Genomic DNA, 23,981 nt, shown 5'->3' with positions numbered 1-23,981 from the left:
CATGTTTGAGAGAGCCGGGGCATAGAGAACCTACAGTGATGTACAGTTTTTGAAAAATAATGTGTTTTTGGAACATTAAACCAAGGACAAGATGTGTGTTTATCGACAAATTGTTATAATATCTGCATCTGTGCCGTTGTCATAAATCCAGTTTACAAAATATAATGGGAAGCAATAATCGGTTCCCCATATAAGTTTTCCCTGCATTCACCCCTCATCACAAAACAGATGTTTCCTCCAGTGACAATGAAGTACATATCAGTCTATGATATAAATCTATGATCTAAACAATCTGTGATATGATTGCATACTTTATAAAATCATGTTGCCATTTTCATTTGTAAATGTAACTTTCAATATAATACATATTCTAGTGCATGTGGCAAAGAGGTTTGCATAGTTGAGCTAAAGAAAGAGGGTTGTACTAGAAATGCAAACAGTAAAATGTTTGTGTTTGTACAGTAAACAGGTTGTGTGTGTGAGATCATGAAAACCTGAATTGGGCTTATCAGTACTTAAATGTTATACCTATCTATGCCCAATTATTGGGCTATTATTATTATTATTATTATTATTATACACTCACTGGGGGCTGAGCCCCCTTAAAATGAAAATACTAGATTCGCCCCTGCTTGTAAGGGGCTCTGGTATGAGGACTAAAATGTGTGACCCCATAAAAATCAGTGTGCTGAGAGGGTGAGAAATGAGACGCGCATTATGACCCTGTATCTCTGCTGCGCCGCTGCAGCATCAGTGGGAAAGGCAGAAATCTGCAGCTGACTAAATCAAGAGATCTAAACGATCCGGATTATAAACGCACAATCTGTCGTGAAAATCCAGGGCGCATCGCTGTTCTAGTTTCTAGTTTCTAGTTTCACCAATGCATGTGTGATTTACACATTAATCAGCGGGTTTTTTTTACAGACGGGAAGATGGTGCGTTGCTTGTGCCATGCCGCTGACGGACCCTCTACACGCATTCATGGGCATTAATTCACTGTTGTCTTCATCATATTCCAGGGCACATTATTGTTCATCAGCGACAGTTTTGTCCTGACAGAAACGTCTGGGCCACGAGCTCAGAGATGCTGTTATTGCATCGCCTCGGAAAAGCCTAACAGACCATGATGAAGACCGAATCCTCATCCTCCTCCAAGCCAGCGAGCACCACCGCGCTCCGCAGCCCCTCTCCTCACCGCAACGCGTACGAGGCGGCGGGGATTCAGGCGCTGAAGCCGGCGAAAGATGTCTTAAATAACGGCGACGCTCAGGATGGCAAGCCTAAGCCCAGCAGCCGCGGTCGCACATACGGCTCGAACGTGCACCGCATCAAGAACATGTTCATGCAGATGGGCGCATCCTCACCCACCGAGGCTGAAGACGCGCAAAAGGTAAACGGCGACGGCAAAGCGGTGCGTCTCACGCTCCCGCGGGCTGGCAGCCTGAACGAGAACGTGGATCACAGCGCGCTGCTCAAACTGGGATCTAGCGTCTCCGAGCGCGTCAACCGCTTCGACAGCAAAACGGACGCGTCGCCCAGATACTCGAAGCTGCAGGAGACGAGGAAGATTTTTGAGCAGCAGCAGCAAGAGAGGCAGGCGGCTTCTAATCGCGTGCTACTGAAGAAAGAACGCGCCGCGGGCTTTCAGGATGCGTCGCGTTTGGATGTGGTCGCGCGTTTTAACGGCAGCACGGAGTCGTTGGATAGCTTGGACGCGATCGGCGGGACCGGCGAGGCCGTGTCGCCCACCGTCAGTCAGCTCAGCGCTGTTTTCGAGCGGGCCGCAGAGCTGCGAAACAACCTGCACCGGCTATCCAACACGCCCCCGCTACCTCTGCGCGGTGTCACCGGCCGCATCGGTGCTCTCAACTCAAAAATCATCACCAAACGGGTACGCGCTTTTCCTTCAGGGGCAAACAAGGAGGATGGGGTAAATCCGCACCAAGAGGAACAAGACGCGAGGTGTAGCAGCCTTAACGGAGCCTCTGAGCTTCAAGACGGAATCACAGCTGTGGATACAGAGTCCTTGGAAGAGAAAAACACAGGGGCAAAGGATGAATCTAGTGCTAATGAATCTAAGACTCTAGATAAATGTAAGTCCGGACAGGCCACAGCCACAGAGGCAAAAGGTACTCTTATTTCTGCTGATGTCCGTAATTTAGAAAATGGGGGACTTGCTTCCAGTGGACAGGCCTTTGAGTCTGGCATCACCTGCACTGGAAGGAATGACGAGGATGGACATGCTCGTCCATCAGTGGGGGTCAGTAAGAAGGAGGATGATGATGGTTCTCTGAAGGAGAATTACTCTAAGGCTGATTTGGTGGATATCAGTGCCTACAGTGCAGTAGGAGAAGACTCTGGTGGTAGCCAGCTTGAGGATGAGGAGGATGAAGAGGATGTATATGAGCCAGAGTCGAGCTGCTCTGAGATTGCTGGATTACCGAAGGAGGAGGATCCGCCCCCGAGCAGGAAAATTAAATTCAGTTCTTCACCCATTAAGGTGAGTTTATACCTCAAAGGAATATTTCACCACAAATTAAAATCCTGTCATCATTTACTCACTCAAAAACCTGTATGTTCTTCTTCCTTCCTCTGAATGCAAAATTAGATATTTTGCTGAAAATTTTCTAGGACAGTGGTTTTCAATCAGTGGGCTTCTGAAAATGGGGGATTCAGGATAACTTAAAAGTATTTAAATTAATAAATTCTTATTTATAGATAAAATAATTTAACTGTAGTCAAGATTAAAATGCTTTATTTATAATTTTTATTTTATTTTAAACGAATGAAAGGAGTCTGGTTCATTTAATACAGTTGCCTAGGGATTGCTGTATGTGTTAGGATGAGTGAATTAATTAACTTCATACATTATATCATTCAGTATTTTATTTATTAGTTTCTGTGGAAGCTTCAGTCACAGTCACTCAGACTGGCACAGACTGAATGAGCTGAACAGAATATAACATAATCCAGACTGTCGGTTGGTTTGTCTTGGCATCTATTCTCTCCCAAGCGCTTCCTCTCTTTGATTAAGTGTGACATTTATCCAGGACAAATGCTGACCTGACATCAATGGGCGAGGTAACAAACATACCTCAGACAATGTGTCTGATAAGCTCAGCTGGCCTGCTTGTAATCAGGATGTACCTAGTTCTGCTCTGTAGATCTGTGTAAACATCAAACCGACAGTTAAATTTATGCATTTAGCAGACACTTTTATCCAAAGTGACTTAAGCCCCTTTCACACTGCCATTCCGGCAAATACACAGGTAAAGTGTTCCTGCAATTGTTCCCAGGTCGCTAGATTTTGCACTTTCACACTGAAAGGGGCTTTAGGCTAACATTTTTTACCTAGGAATTGAACCCACAACCTTTTGCGCTGTTAACGCACTGCTCTACTGCTGAGCCATAGGAACACATTTGTCTGAGAATGTCCCCAAGGACAACTTTTTTTGGACAACTTTGAAAGCGATTTTCTCAGTATTTAGATTTCTTTGCACTCTCAGATTCCAGATTTTCAAATAGCTGTATCTCAGCCAAGTATTGTCCGATCCTTATAAACCATATGTCAATGGTAAGTTTATTTTTTCAGATTTCAAATTATGTATGCATCTCAATTTTGAAAGAAATGGTCACTATTAACATGGCTGGCTCTAACTCTTTGGTTGCCCTAGGCGAGATTGAATTTTGCGTCCCCCAGGTCCCCGGTCTCAGCGGTCTGTGTTCACTGGGACCTGGAATGCTAGATGTGGCCCCTTCACCTGCAACAGCCAGATCAGTGGTGTTAAATTAAATTCTAACCATGTAGGTTATCAGTGAAGTTAAGTTTGCTAGTAATAGGCCGCTTCATTTTCTTAATCAACTGTGCACTTGCCTAACGTAACGTAACAACCAACATATTTGTCGCATTGACTATTAACGTCCATTTCAAGCAAACATTTAGCTAAAACGGGGGTTAAAATTCCCCAAAACAGGTTTTTTTAAACGCATAAATGTAAAGCTGCATTTTTGAAAAATGAATGCAAATTAAATGCACACTTACAAATCATTATTAGAAAACTGAAATTTCAGAAATCTTCTTTAATGACATATAAATATAAATGTATTAACATTAAATAATTATGAGCTGCCCAGTTCCAATCTTTTAGATGCAGACAATGCGAAAACATGACGAAAGCCCTCCTGTCTGTGATAAGAGTAAAACTAGCTGACATATGAATAGATGGAAGCAAGGGGTAGGTTTACTGTGGCAACATCAGTATCGCTGATAGATAAGAGAAACCCACAGAAAAACAGAAGCTCTTTTGAAATAGTCAGGGCTAATGCTGTTTGTGAGAACCAAACGCACAATGATCCAGTAGTCTGTTAATGATTGTTAAAGAGAATGAAAGAATGCAACTCCAAGGTCTGTAGTCATGTTGTAGAGAAGGAAATCCCAATAAAACGACCACGAGTTGTGTTTGGGTCAGATTTTACTGAAAACATTTCAAAGACTACTTCCCTAAAATCTATTTTTTTCTTCTTCTCCAAAACACAAAAGGATGCATTTAGCATAATGGTCACATTCCATTTTCCATGGGAAAAATCCCCAGAACAACCTAGCAAAACTGGAACAGGAAAGTGGCCCTCTAGGAACAGCACTGGACAGCCCTGGCACTGGCAAAAACTAAAAACAGAACATCTATAATAGCGTATAATGGCAAATATCCAAAACACACTAGCATTGTGGCTGTTATTCTTCTCAGATTTAAAAATGTAAACATGAATGTATTTGGAATAAGACTGAAATGAACATTAATTGCGGTAAAACACCAACAACTTTTGTTCCTTTTCTCACAAATTATAATTACAGCACAATAATTGTGCAATATTATGTTATGACCTTGAAACACTTTTACCATAGTATGTGACAAATACATTTGTATGGCTTGCAGGAATACATTTGTAAACATATGTATGGCTTTCATGAAGTACTAAACTTCAAAAACCCACATCTGCAATGGAGAAAGATAATATTGCTATAGGTTTTACAAAAATGTTCACTGTTTATGGTCAAAAAAGTTGATTAAGCATTTACTTTGCACCAGCATTTCTGTGCAACCTTTAAATTGAGTAAAACAGTTTTTAACCACTCGCTCTCAATCTGGAGACTTCGTACAGTGTTTTCCACTGGTGTGTGAGATCATATAGAGGCCACAGGCCGAGGAGACAGCTTTCAGTCGCTGCCAAGCTGGGCCGCCTTTGTGTTGGTCAGTAAGTGGCCGTGTCACTCTCTTTCTCTCTGCTTCTGTCCCTTTTTCACCCCCTTTCTTATTTGCAGACAGAATTTGGGACAAAGTTTTCTCCCTAAATGAATTTCATAGCTCTCCGTCAAACACAAGGCTTGTTGTGCTGGCTAGGGTGTTGGGTCTTTATTAAACCTCTCTCTCTCCCTCTCTTTAGGCTGGAGAGTTGAGGCTGACCTAAGAGGCAGATCTCACACTAACCGCTTTGTTCTCATTTTTTTCCCTCCCTCTCTCTCTGCCCCTCTTTTAGTTGCTCAGTTCTTCTCCTCTCTGTGTCCTTCAAACCATAGCCTATTCATTTAAGAAGAACATATTCATTCAAGTTCATCTAGTATTTTCATCTTCCTTTAATTTTTGGACTGCCAAGTCACTCATTCCCATTTTAATCTTTTTTTTCTCCTCTCTTTCTCTCTTTTACTCATTTCCCTGTCTCTCTTTCTTTCTCTGGCTTGGCAGTGCTTATAAATAGCAGTATTGTCAGTCCTCCCCTGCAAGGCGTTGTGCACACCAAATGCTTCAACATTTATCATTAAGTCTCTCTCTGTTTCTTTCTTTATCTACATCGTGAGTGTTTATCCCTAAAAGGGTGAAAAAAATCTTTCTATATTTTGCACTTCAGCATGTGGTCCAGAATCAATAAATGTCAGTTATTCCGACCTACAAACATGAGTATCAGTAAATTCAAATATATCTGGAGAGAGAGGCTGGTGAAATGCTTTGTAAAGTTATGTATCTCTACTGGAAATTTTCTGTAATCTGTTAAAAAAAAATCCTTTAATCCTGAAATATAATTCAATGGGTAATTAAAAAAATCCCTTCCTGTTAACTCAGTACATTGGGCATTGTTTTTACAGAACAACATTTTTATTAGTTATATGTTGTTGAGTGAAACTTACAAAGAAATATCTGGGTCATATTTCATCAAAAGAAAAATTATATATTGCTTAAAAAATGTATAGATGTTTATAAAACCATTTAGAATCCAGACTGTGGAAGGCAAGACAGTTGTACTCTAATCATCTATTACAGGTGCGTGTTTGTTATATTATTAGCTTTTATGCATGAAAAAACCTTGAAAGAAGTGGAAGTGCATCTCGGCTTGGGTATATTTTAGTGGGTTGTTTAGGAGAGGAATAAATGTGTAACAATGAATTTGGTCTGATATTTTGAGGCATTTCTGTAGACGGCTGACAGATATATCAGGAACATGCAGACAACCCAGAACTGTCTGTGAGTGAGACAGAGAGACGTTCCTCACACCTCTGCGCCTGAGGGACAATACGGGAAGTTGGACTGTGCTCACATCAAAGTGGCTTTGGCCTACTTCACATTCCAGCCTCGTGCACCTTGAAACCTATATAAGAAATGCTAGTTTAAGAAAAAAGGCTGCTTATTTGTTTTTTTAGTTTGATTTTACTCCTATATATAATTAGATCAGAGAGGTGTATATTTATAGGAAGTGCAATCGTATTTGAACAGCAGGAGTGGTTCATTCATCCATCCCTCGTTCTTTAGTCAGTCTCAGCACATCATTAGGATAAAATCCAGCTTGCTTTGCAGTATATCACCATATGCTCCATTATTGAACAAAGCTTCAGAACAGCAGGATATAGAGGATGTTCAGGAGTGACTGCCTAAATGATATTGGCATGTATTTCGCATAACTGTTCTGGGAAAGCTTTGTTTGTACGAGCTATATCACTGCTAGCATTTTAGATCATATCCGTGGTGTAGCCATAAATTGTCAAATATTTTGGTGCAGCATGGTGGCTACTTTGATTTATATACGTTTATGCATTTGGAAGACGCTTATCCATTTTTTCCACATTATCACATTTTGTCCACTTTGTTTATGGATTCCCTGGTAATCAAACACAAGACCTTCACTGTAAAAACGATTGTGATTTTAACAGTAAAAAAATGAAAATGCTACAGTAAAAGCCTGTTAAACTGTTAATGGTAATGCCCCTACACAGGGTGAAAAATTGCAATGAATATTTCATGTAATTTTATGATAAAATACAGTTTTTGGAAGTGAAATAGAATGTAAAATTGACAGTGAAAAACCATGAATTGACATTTCCAGAATTCCCCGCATTACATTTCACATTTGAAAATAACTTAACTTTTGAAATAACTATGTTTCTTCTTAGTTTTTTCTTATCACTTATGTTTATAAGGGTTGTTTGTTACATCTAATGTAGTTTAAATTAATATTTATTGCATTTCTTCAGTATAGTGTGGTACCATGATGGTATTTATTGTTTTGGAGTCAATAAAGATACTGCAGGGGATCCATTCAATGAAAAAGATAGGGAATCACTGAACTGTATTTTGCAGTGTACTCCATTCCATTGCTAGTATTTCACAATGTTGCTCACTTTACTGAACATAGTGTTTTTAAATGTTTTAGAAAAATTACATTTAATTACATATTGCCAGCCAAGGCAATGATTCAAATGATGTCTCATTGTTAAAGTTTGTGAACTTATTAGTTGATATGATCCACTGCATAGACCAAATCAGTTTACTTTTGCAAATTACTGAATAGATGCAAACTTCAAAACTAGCATGAACCAGTGAGAAGTATGGTGCAACTAAATTACATTTAATTTTATAAAAACACAACATTTTAGCGTATTTTATAACATTGTCAGCACCATACATTTATTATTTTATGCTTGGCATGTGTAGATCATTTCTAAATCTACACTTATTTACTACTAGCTAGAAGAGTAAGAAATATAGTAATGGGTGTTTGAAGAGAATGGGGGGAAAACATCGGAAAAACCTCTGCCTCGTTTATGCAGAAACATGGATTGCCTTCTGGTGTTCACAAATCTATTCCTGTCACCAGGAACAGAACCAATCTTCCTGCAACTCTCTCTTTTTCCCGACCTCAAGCAGTGCAGTAAATGCCAGTGGTTGTGGGCAACAACTTTTCAACCATGTTATTTGGATGTATTCTTTTCCGACAGCCCATTAACAGCATTCCTTACATGGGTTTTCCTGTTAGAACTTCTCCTCCTATTTTATTTTGTCCATTGTTATAAGTGTCTTCTGTTTAATCAGCAGAGATTTTTTTTGCATTATTATTGTTATAAGCACTACTCCCCCCAACTCAAAAATGTTCTATATTAAACCGTAATGAGATTTAAACTTTGACTTTACAGTTATTTAATAACTTAAGTCTTAAAATACAGGCTTAGACATGTTGACAGATTTCATGAGATTCTTCCAACACTTGAGTAATTCCTATAGACTATTAATTAAATTGACTGAACATTTATTGTCATTCATACCTTTAGTAGGGCAGCAGAGACAGGATGAGTGAGCAGAGTTTGAGCGGAGGAGGGGTATTCCTCGCCATCTGTTAAGAGATGTGACCTACTGGCACTCTTACACAACTGGAGCACCACTGTGTGCCTCTCTCTTCCTCTCTCTCATTCTATCCTCCCCCTTCTTAATCCGATGTTCGTGTCCACCAGGCACCACCAAAAATCACAGCCACACAGTCTCACTGAATCATGTGGCCATGGTAGTTGGTCTCAGCTGGTGTATGTGATGCTTCATTTTGCTATTGGAGAATAGGGGCAGGTGGACTTAAAGCACAGATGGGAGTAAAACACAATATTTCTCTCAGGGGTTGTGTTTGATATGGAATGTGCTGCTAACAGTGGGATGCTTGTGGCAGGACATGAGTGGGAGCAATTGAGGGATGAGGATTTAGGATGCTGGTGGTTGTCTGGCATTGGGGAATAAAGATGGTCTCGTGTTATTTTTATTTCATTACATAACAGGAAACGCCAATCAGAGTACATTCTACTTCTGTAATGTGACTTATTTCTGAGTGAAACAGGATATTCAGGGGAAAAAAGTAGGGCAGGACTTGATTTTATCTATTTGATTCTTAAAAGTAGTTTTATATGACAGGTGGCTAACAAAGGGCTTGATGACGTCAACCAAACAGGAAATTACTTTTGTAAAAATACATAGCACACATACATATGGTGCAAAATATAATTTGTCAATACATTTTGGGGTTTAATTAATTAAAAGTATATTTATAATGTCTAAAAATTATATTTGGGTTTGTCGGCCATCTTTTAGACTAAGCTTCTCACAATACATACTGGTGTTGCATTCTCTTTGGAGGACAATTGCAATGTTTGGCCAAAAGAAGATACCCAAGAACACTGCAATACCGAAGTAAAATGGACATTTACATGCTGTGTATTTCAAAATAACAGTATAAATTTAAGACATGCATGTGTGTTCAGGCCAGGTTAAGCTGGCTCCTGCACCCACATTAAAAAGATTATATAAAACTAGCAGTAAAGCCTCGAGAGCTGCTGTGAAGTGGGCACACCTGCTCTGCCCACACAGCTTTGCTTTCAATAGAGAGCCACTTCAATAGCATAGTCAATGCATCAGTCTTTAGATAAAGTTATGTTTACGATCAAACGGCATCCAACACTTAAAATTTCAGTAAATAGCTAGAGACAAGTATTTGAATCATCATTTGAATCCAGTCAATTTTCTGGAAGAATTATCAGCCAGAAAAATATTAAAAAGAACTGTTGTGGATTTGTATATTCTTGGTTATAAAATTTGGAGCTTTACGGGAAAACATAATGTAGAAAAAAACATGGTTGTATTAATCAGGGCCGTTTCTAGCCAATTTGACGCCCTAGGTGAAATCCCTATTGGTGCTCCCCCAGATATTGTATGTGTGTATATATATATATACCAATAGTGCACCAATAGTGATTTTGCATGGGGCGTCAAATTGGCTAGAAATGGCCCTGTTTAATAGTCAGTACTCTAGCCCAATGATGTTGGGTGAACCAGTAGAAGTGGTAGTCATATTTCAGGGTGATCATGCCACTCTTGATCACAACCTTGCTAAAATGTAGCAATGTAGTTCATCATTGGCGCTTCTATAGCTGGTGGCGCCCTAGGCAACCGCCTAGCTCGCCTATGCCTAGAAACAACACTGGTATTAATAGTAATGGCTAAAAAGGTGCCAGTTGTTGCCTCAGCAATGTCATATAGACTTGTGCCACAAACATAATAATTATTAGCCCAGAGAAAGCTTCACTGATTTGAAACCTATTTCAATAAAGATTAAATTTTGTAACTTATGTAATTGTCTGGATGTACCATTTGTGGTACAGACATGAATGATATCTCAAATTCTGCAGCTTGTTGAATATAAGTGTGGCAAATGAGCAGACAATAAAAATAAAATAAAAAAAACATTATTTTGTGTATTTGGTGTAATGAAATGTGTTTATGCAGTGTTAGGTAAAAAAACAAAACAAAAAAAAAAAAATTATTTTCCACATACTGTACTCTCCTCTATGCCCCGCCTTTATGAAATCAATTTTTACTAAGCTCATTGGTCTGAAAAGTGAGGTGTGCTCTGATTGGCTAGCTATCCAGTGCATTGTGATTGGCCGCATACCTCAAGCGTGTGACGGAAATTTTACGCCCCTTAACATACTGTGATGCTGTGTGTACCGATGCGATGAGACAAAACCAATGAAACCCATTATAAACGAGCCATTTGTTGCATCCACTGGGGGCATAATTATGGATTCAAAGTTACGCCTTCTTTCTTTGCGTGAACATTTGGGCAGCGTTATGCAAATCTACTCACATTGTGACGTAGAGATGTGGGGGCATGTTTAAACGAGGCATTTTAGGAGGGCATGGATGAGCCTTAACTTTTATAAAGAATATCTCTTTTGGTTTGAGTTTAGTTTTTGCAACTTTAGGGATCTTATCTATTCACAAACAGCTTGTAGCACTTCAAAGAGAAAGTAAAAATTGAAATCGCATCATATGACCCCTTTAATATTTTTCAGAACAATCTTGGTTCGGTTCAAGGTCTGATTCTGAATCACAGTCAGATACTTGTTGAGAGCTGAATCTGGGAAGTCTATCTGGCTGTTGTGTAATATTCTCTTGTCAAATCTATTCAAAAGATTGAATTGAATCAATAAGCTGTGGAGTATTTACATGTTCTGAAAAGGGAATGAAAAACAGTTTATTTATTACATGAATGAAATGCTTTCTGAAGCAAAAATGTTTGATATGATCAAATTTCCAGGTGTTCACAACCTATTCTAATGAAGACTATGACAGGAGGAATGATGACGTGGACCCCATGGCTGCCTCTGCTGAATATGAGCTGGAGAAACGTGTGGAAAGGCTGGACCTGTTCCCCGTTGAACTGGAGAAAGGTATTTCCGGAGAGGGGGTTGAAATTATTGATTCATTGAAGAGTCAATAAATGGCAGGGAGTATTGATGGATGAAAAGATTAGAGTTTGACAGTATGGATGGCTGGATGGATAAATAGTTGAAAGAACAGCCAACCTCCAACTAGCAATTCAGCATTTCTTTTTTTCTTTTTCATAGGTCAAATTTCAAATTCAATTTTTGCACACATAATTGTCACTGTATGAAGAGAACACTACTCGTAGTGTCATTTAAAATTAAATAAAGCTACTTAATTCCTTCACAAAAATACTATCCACAGGGCTATTAGCAAAGTGTAAATACACTGGTCATGTTAAGGAAGTAATTGTGGAAATAATAAACACATGATGCTAGATGATTAATGTAAAGCATATGTAACAATAAAAAAATAAAAAAGTAGTAGTGTATAGATTTGTGTAGGGTGTTACCCTTTTTAACCTTAGTTTACATTGTATATACGGTGTCTTAATAAATGTACTTCAATTAAAATGTAATAACAATATTTTATGTAGTGTTGTAGTAATAAACTCAAGTTTCAAGAAGTTACACTCAACAGGGAAAATGTCAAAGAGGAAATTAAGATGTTTCACAATACTTCTGTACTTTTCTGAATCATGTTTCGCAAGTATTGAGAATATTCTGTGCAAAAAAATAAAACAATGTAGTGTAATTGTTACCCGGTGAGGAATGTTTTATTTTGACATTTGAGACAAAATACTCTTGTAAAAATTTTACTGAAATCAACTGAAGTCAAGTCACCTTTATAGAGTGCTTTATACAATATAGATTGTGCCAAAGCAGTTTTACAGTGTTAAACAGAAAAATAGTTTTTCAGTAGTTAAAGGGATAGTTCACCCTAAAATGGAAATGTTATGTTTATCTGCTTACCCCCAGGGCAACCAAGACGTAGGTGACTTAACACAAACACAAACGTAGATTTTTAACCTAAACTGTTGCAGTCTGTCAGTCATATAATGTAAGGGAATGGGAATCACGGCTTTGAGAGTTATTTTTACTTCTGATTCACAGCAATTTCTGAACTGTTCTGAGCGCATTCGTATTTTCTTCTTCAGCCGGTGCGTGACATGTCTTCTTCTTATTCTTGCTTCATGGCAGATTGCTGTGCATTACCAACACCTATCTCTCAAATGGACCATTGACACTCCTAATTGTAGATAGAGTGTCAATGTTCCATTTGAGAGATATGTGGCGGTAATGCACTTATAAGTGTGCGATCTGCCGTCAAGAAGAAGACGAGACTTAAGAAGACATGAATAAAGCCTTGATTCCTATTCACTTACATCATATGACTGACAGACTACAACGGTTTGAGTTAAACATCTTTGTTTGTGTTCTACTGCAGAAACAAAGTCTAACTTACATCTTGAATGCCCTGGGAGTACGCAGATAAACATCAAACTTTCATTTTTGGTTCAACTATCCCTTTAATACAAAAAAAAAATTGATTTCTGTTGTAAAGCAATTCTAAAAAGAGGACAATAGTACATGACAGTGAGTAGTATATCAAGTAGCACTTTTCAAGCAAAACTCTCACAAAAACAACTGATTATTGAAAATTGAAATGATAAAACAATATGTAGTTCTAAAGACAGAAAGAGTGTTGTGACAGTTTAGGGCTTTTCACGCTTATAGTTAACTCTGGGCCTTTCTAAACCCCAAGTAAAGCAATCCCAGGTTATCTTGTTTCATATTTCACACTGCTCATAGTTTAACTGTAATGATTTACAATGAATCCTATGTATTCATAAGATGATGATTCAAACTGAGCATTCCATAACCCCAGGTTAGCATTCTTCATTGCATATTTAAAGGGCCAGTTCATCCGAGAATGAAGATTTGTCCATCTTCTGCTCACCCTCGAAGCATCCTAGGTGTATTTGACTTTCCTCTTTCAGAATAATCCAATCGAAGTTATATAAAAAATTGTCCTTGTTCTTCTAAGCTTTTCAATGGGGGTAAGCGGGTGTTTGTTGTCAACTCAAATCTGTAATAAAACATGCCTTAAATGGCTCCAGGGAGTGAATAAAGGCCCCTTGTAGTGAATCCATGTAGTTTTTTAAGATAAATATTCAGATTTCAAACGTAATAAACACTTTTTTCCTCACTTCTGCTGACCGTGGGAAACCGGTAGACGTGCAGGCGGATAATGTAGTGTGTCAACGCTGCATCAGTGACCAGCGCGCAGAGAGAAAAATAAAATTCTGGACACAAATTTGAAGCACAAAACAAGGATTTTTAAAGAAAAACGTCAGATGATTTCGAAATAAGCCAAGAGGAGACTGGTTTTCTTTTGCTGAAGTAAGGAAACTTTGTTTCCTTTGCTCCTACATCTCCCAGAGATGCGCGCTTGAAGCATACGTCTTCCATCTTCAGCCTGCACGTCTTCCAGTTCACAACAGTCAGCAGATGTGAGGAAATTTTTTTTTTATTAGGTTTGAAAGGCTTGGAAGAGCAAGGACAATTTTTTATATAACTTTGATTGGATTATTCCGAAAGAGGAAAGTCACATACACCTAGGATGCTTTTAGGGTGAGTAGAAGATGGATAGATTTTCATTCTCGGGTGAACTATCCCTTTAAATTGTAAGAGTGATACATATCTTTACCCGGGGTTAAAAACGTGCTTTCGGTAAATGATAATGTGGTGTTAAGTGCAGTCTAAAAGGCCCTTTTGTGGTTCTAAAAGGTAAGTAGAACATGTTCATACTGTGATATTACACTAAATTCTCTGGATTGAGTTCTAAATTTTTTGTTGTCCATCAACAGACAATGAGGGTTTGGGTATCAGTATTATTGGGATGGGTGCTGGAGCTGACATGGGTTTGGAGAAGCTTGGCATTTTTGTCAAGACCGTTACAGAGGGAGGGGCAGCCCATCGGGATGGCAGGTATTAATATTCCACAGCATCACAGTGATTTTTTAATAACTGAAACTCATTTAACACTGGTCACACTGCTCACTTTTTTCTCTTTCAGGATCCAGGTGAATGATCTGATAGTGGAGGTGGATGGGACCAGCCTGGTTGGTGTAACTCAAAGTTTTGCTGCCTCTGTACTGAGAAACACATCTGGCATAGTTCGGTAAGACCATGTGGATTTAGACCAGTGTGGTACAAAAGTCACCCCTTGCTGATATCTAGTTTCATTGAAGTCCCTTTTTTCAGTTTCTTTAATATTTATCTTCAGATAAGTTAAACTCAACTTCAATTTTCCTCTAGGCATAAGTAATGGTGAATTAATGCTGCCTGCAATTCATGTCAGAAATTATCGCATTTATGTGTGAAGCACAAATAAGCACCACCACAATGTTTTAATAAATGTCAATGGAACAGCTAGAAATTGAAAGTGTAAATTAAAAATCATGCCAGAAACTATTTGTCACAATTAAGTTTTAATAGTAAATGTTTACTCAATTAGTATGTATTGAGAATAGCAGTAGAATTTGTTCATCAGACAAAGTTCCTGTATTTCCCTTGATTAACTTAGCAGTTCAAGAATTATTAAATACATGGGTAGAGCATCTCTTACCTAATTTCTATGCTTTGCTTTTGTCACATTAGCTCTAAAGCAGCTTCCTTTTTATGATTTTGTCCCATTTATACTTTGTTCCTTTACCAAAATCACTTGGACGTATTACATCTTAATTACAACTTCCGAAATCATATGTAGGAACTTCCCAGAAGGAACTGAAAGCAGCAATAAATACAAAGTAATTATAGACTACTTTTGACTCCCTGACAGCTGCTTGTTTTTTTTTGTTTTTTTTACAACATTTAGCTTCTTTATTTTGAACTCTCTTACTTTATATATTATACAATATTTTCCCTCATTTAAAACATATATGGTCTTTAAGTGTTTAAAGAATGATTTGAGTTCATTAACTCTTGATCTCTTTCAAAAGGCACAAAAAGTCTATTTATATATAATTCTTTATAAAGTCAAATATTACTCGGTTTCTGGCTGTATTATCACCTGCTACTCTGCATATGCTTTTTTTTGAAGGAAACCCCATGTTAGAAATGAGCAGATGCAGTTTGATCTGATGTTAACCAGCTGAGAGATATATTTCATGCAGATTGTCTTATTGTAATGCATTTGAATTATACAGTTGTAATGCAACTTGAATTGTAGACCATTACTGATTCTGAAGAACTCAGAAAAATCATTAGAAGTGGGCTTCAAGAAAAATGTATGACCCCATTAAAATTAAAATTAAATGTATGCATTTAAAGCGACTTACAGTGCATTCAGGCTATCAATTTTTACCTATCATGTGTTCTCGGGGAATCGAACCCCCAGCCTTGCGCTTGATAATGCAATTATCTACCAATTGAGCTACAGGTACACATAAAAGAAGAATTTAAAGTAAAAAAAAAAAAAGAAGAAGAAAGAAGGAAAAAAAGATAGAAAACTATTTCCTCTAGTTGAACATAAATTATTATGTTATAAAGGTATGTCGTATGTGATAAACTCGCCTGTTTCCAGGTTTATTATTGGCCGAGAGAAGCCAGGAGAGCAAAGTGAAGTGGCCCAGCTCATCCAGCAGACCCTTGAACAGGAGCGCTGGCAACAGGAGATGATGGAACAACGATATAGCAACTACATGGGGGATGAGGAAGAGGTCTGTAGTACTTTCCTAGAATAGTTGTATTTTTATTTTCTATTTAGTTAACAGCCTGTAATCTTGTACTTTTGTGTGGTTACCTACTTAAACCATATTTTGGGGACAAATTTGCACTCAGAAGTGAGCTAAACCTGATAGGCCTATATATAACCTGGTATAAAATAAAAGAATGTTTTTTACAAATTGAAAAAGATTTTGTGGCTAATGTCAGGTTACAGTATTTATTAGCAGCTGTGTATAAAAACAATAGAAGTCTATGCAATGTTCCCATTAAGATATATTGAAAGTAGTATATTAAAAGTAAATCAGACTGTAAAAGAAGATCACCCACTGAATCGCTCTCATTGGACATTTGACACTCATTTACAGACAGTTTGTTCAGGTTGCTTATTTAAACACTTTTTAGGTTTTGTGTGATATGTTTGACAACGTAAATCACAGTTTTAAACATTATATGTCACATTAGGTTGATATATCATCATTGGCTTAATGATAGGGTGTCATGACAACTACCTAAGGGGGCTAAAGGGGTTAGTGAAATTTTGTGTGCACTAAATGGCATTGAAGCATATATAATGGGTTATTATCCCACATAGAAGATTGCAGAGTGCATCTACATTTTGCAATTAAAAATTAAATTTGTAATTTCAAAATGATATTATAATTTGCAAAATGTTTCCTTATACTTCTTGCATACTTTGCAGTTGTTCTTTCTAGAGGATAACAAAGTCTGTCGTTTTCCCTAGTTTATTAGGACATAATTTAAAAATATGTTTGAAACTTGTAACAAAAGGCAGTTCCTTTATCCTTCCCTTCTAGCCGGGTGATTACGGCACCGACGAAGATGAAGACGAGATGAGCCCTACGTACCCTAGTGCCATAGAGGTGTTTGACTTGGCTGAGAATGAGGATATGCTGTCACCAGCAGAAGTGGACCCTGAGAAGCTTGCCCACAAATATAAGGAAGTAAGACAAAAAAAAAAAAGGTTATACTATTATACTAATATGTTTGGTGGAAAGTGCATACATTTATATACAGTATGTTGACAAACCATTTGAACAAACAAACTCCACAGACTCCAGCAAACTGTGGAGGTCTCTGTTTATATCAAAGGCCCTTAATAAAATAAATATTAGGGATCATCCTTTCTTTTAAAGGAGTCATATGATGTTGCTAAAAAGAACATTATTTTTTGTGTTTGGTGTAATGAAATGTGTTTACACGGTTTAAGGTTTAAAAAACACATTATTTTCCACATACTGTACATTATTGTTTCTCCTCTATGCCCTGCCTTTCTGAAACGCGTTGTTTTATTTACAAAGTTCATCGGTCTGAAAAGCAAGGTGTGTTCTGATTGGCCAGCTATCCAATACATTGTGACTGGCCGAATGCCTCAAGCATGTGACAGAAATGTTAAGCCCCTTACCATACTGTCATGCTGTGTGCTGGTCAGAAAACCGGCGCGACAAGCCAAAAACAATAAAACCCATTAAAAACGAGCCATTTGCATCCAGTGGGGTCATAATTATGGATAATGATGACTTATACTGTCTTTTTACGCATTGCGTTACATTGCATTGTGCCGCGTAAACATAAAACCATGCATTTGTAATTGGAGAAATGACAAACAAAATGCCTACTCTGCTCAAAACTCGCGTTTGGTGTAACTATTCATTAACACTGTTTACATAGAATAAACTCCACCACATAAATTATGTAACTAGAATATACCTTCACATAAAAATCGGTAGTCCCACCTCAAAAAGCCAGTTTACTAAAATAACAAACTAAACTAAAACATTAATAAATATACTTTACTCCCTTGATACTGGTTAATATTGGTGTCTTTCTTGTATAAGACAATGGCTGCAGTAGTTTTTCTTGTTAAATTTTATAATAAGCCACCCACTTGAAAGTCTTAAAAATGTCTTTTCAAACTGTCACTTTAGTTTATCTTTGAAAAATGGATTTAGACTAATCATTGTGTTTGTTTGTTTCTTGTTTCATTGTTGCAAAATTGTTTAGTTACATTCTCTAAACCATGTTTTACTATGACATAGTTGCAGATCAAACATGCTGTGACTCAGGCTGAGATCCAACAGCTCAAGAGGAAGGTATGATAACATTTTTCATGCTAACTGGTCATCAGACATATATATATATATATATATATATATATATATATATATATATATATATATATATATATATATATATATATATATATATATATACATACATACAGTGATTCAAACTGTCAAGTTCCACAAAATAACAAAAGTACCATAATAGTTGTCCAGATGACTTAAAGTTTAAGTTTATTTGCTCAAAAAAATGTATCAAATTTTTCCTCAGCTTCAGGACATTCAGTTTGTTTCTTTATTGGAGCAGATTTAGACAAACATGCATTACATTACTTGGTCAACAATGGATTCTCTATAGTGAATAGGTCCTGTCAGAATGAGAGACCAAACAGCTAATAAAAACATCATAATAATCCACATGACTCTAGTCCATCTATTAGTGTCTTGTGAAGGAAATGCTGCAGGTTTTTAATGAACAAATCCATCAATATTTGAACTGTTGCTTTGGCCTAAAATAAAAGCTAAGAGTCGTCTATCCATACTATTACTTTCTCCAGTGAAAAAGCAGTTCTGTAAAAATATGCTGGTGGATTTTGATGTCAGAAGACAACAGGAGATCCACTTTTTACTGGTGGAAGCATTATTATAGATTATAGACTATTTTGACCAGAAGCAATGGTTTAAAGATAAATGCCTTAAAGGGTTAGTTCACCCAAAAATGAAAATTAGCCCATAAATGACTCACCCTCAAGTCATCCTTGGTGTATATGACCTTCTTCTTTCACACAAATCCAGTCTGAGTTATATATAAAAAACTGACATAGATCTTTCAAGTTGTTTAATGGCACTCAACGGGTGTTGCAGTGCTTCAGTCCAAAAGAAGTTAAATAAAAAGCCCCCATCCTTAATAAAAAAAAAAGTGTCTCACACAGCTCCGGGGATAAACAAAGGCCTCCTGTCAAGAATTGATGTGTTTTTTTAAGTAAAATAACCATATTTAAACAAAATATGCGCTCACTGTTGTACATGGATGCACTTCCGGGCGGATGATGCATGAGGTCAGCTTTGTGCATGCGCCACACAGAAGTGACGCTCACTTTCAAAGTGTTTTCAAAAACACTTTGAATCAAATTCTTGGTTCTTAATTCAAATTCCAAATTCTTAATTTTTGTAAAAGTCATGATGGCAGACCTTCCATTTATAGGCCTTTATATTTTTCAAAAGAACACATATGGAAGTTTATCCTCAAACAAAGAGTTCTGGGTTTCCACAGTTGTAAAGTTTTGATCCATGTTGCTATTTGCACGTCAAATCCAAAATAGTAATCACCTGTTTGCATTTATGTGTGAAGCTAAATCACGCAGAGCAGGAGAAGCAGCGCTGGCGTGCTGAAAAGGCCCAGATGGAGCATAACATGCAGGAGAACCGGGAGCGCATGGAGAAGCTGGAGGGATATTGGATGGAAGCGCAGAGTCTTTGCCAGGCTGTGGATGAGCACCTGAAGGAAACTCAGGCTCAGTACCAGGCTCTAGAACGCAAATACAGCAAGGCCAAACGCCTTATAAAAGAGTATCAGCAAAAGTGAGAGAAAACACAGATACTGATCCACATACACATTCTTACTGAAGGTTCTGTTTAGCTTGAACCTTGACTTTGAAGATGAATATGTCCATATATTCACCTTTGTTATTTGTTCATTGTAATTTTGTGTTAATTGAATGTCCAAGGCTAATAAATAAACTTAAAATGACTATAAAAACAACTAGAATTGCATAACCTCCTGAAAGACATACTAATATATACACACAAATATATTTCAAATTTATATAAACAGAATGATTTGACACTCATTTTGTTTTGCTCAATTAATTTATTCAAAAAGAAATGAAAAAAAAAGCAATTTTTGCAGATAATAAGTTAGATACAATTCTTTTATGATGACAAAGTTAATATAAGGAATCACATTTTTGAATTTTACAAAAAAAATTACAGTTATGATTAAAATATGTATACTCGTGTATCTTAAATGCAAGGAGATTGTTAATTTTAACACCATTTCAAAATTTCTTTGTCAAAATTATCACATTTTCTAAAGACCAGGCACATCGTCCCCTTGAAATTATAAGGTTCTATCTGACATTTTTGTCAAAATTTAGTTATTCCCATATTCTTATTTTGTGACAACCTATTTGCATTATGTGATAAAAAAATTTTATGTTGTATACACTATGGGATTTTTATTTAAAAAACAATAAGGTTCCATCCACCCAGTCGAATGAAATGCAAAAACTTTGAAGCTCAATATCTCAAAACTACTCGGCATGTATTTTAAACAATTTAATTTTTTTCAAAGACCTTTTTCTTTTAGTCATTTGGGCCAAAATTATTATATAAAACCAAATGATTGTTTCATATTTTATGAAGTTTTCAATATAATTTTAGAAATCTATAAGTGTCTTTTGCCTTCTGTTTTTTATACAGGGAGATTGAGTTGCTGAAGAAGAAAACAGCTCAGCAGAAAACTCAAGAGGAGACCGACGCTTCACATAAGGAGGAAACAGAACAGCTTCAAGACAAGGTAAAATGACGATTCCCGTAATATTTAGTAATGATCAAATCCTTTTGCTTACCTCTAATATATCGATAAAAAAAAATAATCAAGTTTATAATTATGGCAATTCCAACATTAAATTCAAGCAGTCATATAAAATGTCTCTTTTTACAGGTAATAGATCTAGAGACACAGGTCGAGGAGTTGAAGTCGCTGGATCCATCGTAAAAGTAAACAGTTGTTAAAATTATACCTACTTCAGTATAAATGTATTGGAACTGGGGAAACAGAGAATCTGTACTTTTGTCAATTTTGTTATTGTGAGTAAGCCCAAGAGTTTCATTCCTTCATTTGATTTCAGGCTTTTTATGCTTTTAGAGATTTGTTTTATATTCATTCTTAGTATTGTGAATAATTGTTTAACCCTGCAGTGTTTGCTCTTTAAAACCCTTTGTATTTTCCTTATATTTAACTCTAGATAATGATTTGGCTGCCATTGATAGTTTTGCCAAAGTTGTTTCTGTAATATTCTAATGTACACAACACAATCTTTTCAAAGTTACTTGTAACAACATACATTTGGCAGAACAGAAGATTCATCTTTCATTAACAAAAATTGTTCCAGGCTTCAGTCCTGCAACTAATGAAATAGGGACACTTGATTCTACAAGAAGTGGAAAAAACAACATCTTGTATTTGAAGACATCTGTTTCTGAAACTCCTTTAATGACCTGCCACTTGCTGTTGTATCTTAAAATTCTTGTTACTGTTTTATTTCATTTTTATCCTGATGTTTTTCCTGGGACATTCCTTAGGAAGACCTGTTGTAGGGCTGCATGATAAATCGCACTCTATATTTAACGCACATCTTGTCAGTAAAGCTGATTCTGTAATCAGCGGTAAATATCCATCACCTGCGTGCATTCACATACAGCAGCATTTACCACACAGAGCTGTTGTTAATTGACAAGCTACGCAAAACATGCGCAAAATATGATTGTTTTCGCGCAGCTTGTCAGTTTTATCGTGCAGCCCTAACCTGTTGTATATGTGATAAAACAGTTTCATCTAGATTATTAAAAAGTACATATTAATTTAAAATAGGGAGCACATCATTCATGGAAGAATGGAGGGAACCTGGGGGAAATGAGAAAGACTCGAAAAATGCTAAAAAAAAATATATATTTTAAAGAACCAGATAAGGATAAAGTATTTCAGCTCAAAATTTGTGGTCATTTAAAAACAACACACATACGTAGCTTAGCCTTACTATATAGCCCGATTTTTAAGGGGTTTACATAAACATCTCTCTCCATATGCCTCTCTTCTACCTAATAGCAGTCCACACTTTACCTCTTGTGCAAGTTTTTGGTGAATTAAACCTTAAAAACCAACTGCTGCCTTTTTCTCAGTATTACTCCTGTTCAAAGTCACTCTCAAGTGTTCATTTAGACCTTCCCTTAAACCTTCTTTACAGAGGAAAAAAGGTGTTTGCTAATTATTTTAATATTTTTCAGTAGAACTGTTCTTTTGTTCAGCTATACCTGACGCTGGTAATAATGAATAATGTATGATTATGGGACTGGTCTCCACATGTGTATAGTTTCCTTTGTTTTTGTTTTTAAATAAGTGTGGTTTACATTTAAATGCAGTTAAGAGACTGACCGGTTTGGGCCACAATAGTTTAATGAACTCTGGATGTATTTAAGAAAAGATGACAAAATTATGATCTACTGTCTGGAATGAATATGCCTCATGAATAGTTCAGTATGATTGAACCTAATACAGCACACTTTCATTAGACTAGCTGTTGGAGGAATATGTCCAAGATACAATGGCAGTGACTTTCACATCTCATAGGAAGATTATTTGTTAACATATTCATGTGAAATGTATGAGGGAACAAAGAAATATAAATGACTGTGATTGTAGTATTTAGTATGTCATCGTTAGTCTTTATACAGGACTAAATTAAATTTATGAGGCATGTAAACAACTTTTTTTTCAGTGCAAAACTTATTGATGAGAAACACACTCATGTGGTTTATTAATGTGCTTTTATGAAATAAACAGTCAACTGTGGATTTGTAACCAAAGTTGCTTTGTTTTCTTCAAGCTGTGCAGCACGCTTTTCGATATGCTCAAAATAATTTATATGGACATATAATGGTAGTCCTAAACTTTTTATTTGTTCAAACATAATCTCTCAAGAGAGCAACTACAATGACCATATAAACTTAATGTATCCGAGACTGCTTTGCAGTTCAATGAGGATCAAAACTGGGGACATTTACATTCCCTAACACTAGAGGGAGTGAACTGATACAGTGACTAATTTAAACGATTCTTCCTGCTGACAAAGATCTGATCTTTCTAAAGTTAGCAAGAATATAATTAATTTATCTCAAATAATGTAAATTAAATATCTAAAAAACTTTTTGAAGCCATTGAAGATCTGACACCAGAGGGTTTTCCTCTTTTTTCGACCTAAGCATCTAATGAAGTGTTCTTTGCTCAGTTTTACAGTAAAATCTTGAAAGTATTTAATGGAACAAAAACCAAACCATTCAATACAGCGTTTAATATGACTGCCTTTGTGGTATATATATATATAGAAAAAAATACAGATTAAGTTCATACATATTTGTAATACATATTCTGCATTAGATAACTATTTGTTAGTCAATTATACCAATGGGCAAAAGGAAAAAAAAACAATTTTTCAATTATTTTATAAATGTATTTGAAGGTTAAATTGTTTCTTCGAAGAAGGGAAATTTGCATGGGAGCAATGTACAGGTTAACAATGCATAAGCATCTTCTAGCTCTGAAATAGTTACTAATATCTTAACATCCAAGGTGTTTTTTTGTTGAAACTTTGTAGCAATGACAGAGATGGTATAATATAAATCTTAAAACCCACAATTCAGTATATAAAGCAATTCAGTGAGGCCTTGACAGTTAGTAAACACCTCAATCTTGTGATTTTACATGACCTAACCAAGAAAAAACTGATGTGATCTTTATGGTATCTTTAAAAGTAAGTCAGCAGACCCATATTTCGGGATTTTAAACGAACAGTAAATTGTCAAAAAGCACAGCCAGTCACTGAATGGTATAGAATTACAGAATGTACCGGGTGTTGCCCTTG

At 36.6% G+C, this 23,981-nt stretch overlaps 1 protein-coding gene across 1 annotated transcript; it reads left to right on the top strand.

Moving 5' to 3' along the window:
• The first annotated feature begins 744 nt into the window (after positions 1-744).
• Positions 745-22,926, top strand: LOC127969163 (neurabin-2). Its single transcript, XM_052570933.1, has 10 exons — positions 745-2,500; positions 11,401-11,533; positions 14,338-14,458; positions 14,547-14,651; positions 16,056-16,191; positions 17,014-17,160; positions 18,256-18,309; positions 19,631-19,860; positions 20,761-20,857; positions 21,005-22,926. Exons 1-10 carry the CDS (start codon positions 1,124-1,126, stop codon positions 21,056-21,058), a joined length of 2,454 nt encoding a protein of 817 aa, XP_052426893.1. The 5' UTR covers positions 745-1,123; the 3' UTR covers positions 21,059-22,926.
• The last annotated feature ends 1,055 nt before the right edge of the window (positions 22,927-23,981 follow it).

The sequence above is a fragment of the Carassius gibelio genome, chromosome B12, assembly GCF_023724105.1.
Source record: "Carassius gibelio isolate Cgi1373 ecotype wild population from Czech Republic chromosome B12, carGib1.2-hapl.c, whole genome shotgun sequence".
NCBI lineage: Eukaryota > Metazoa > Chordata > Actinopteri > Cypriniformes > Cyprinidae > Carassius > Carassius gibelio.
The sequence above is the reverse complement of the archived record's forward strand: the minus strand, read 5'-3'. Positions and strand labels throughout refer to the sequence as shown.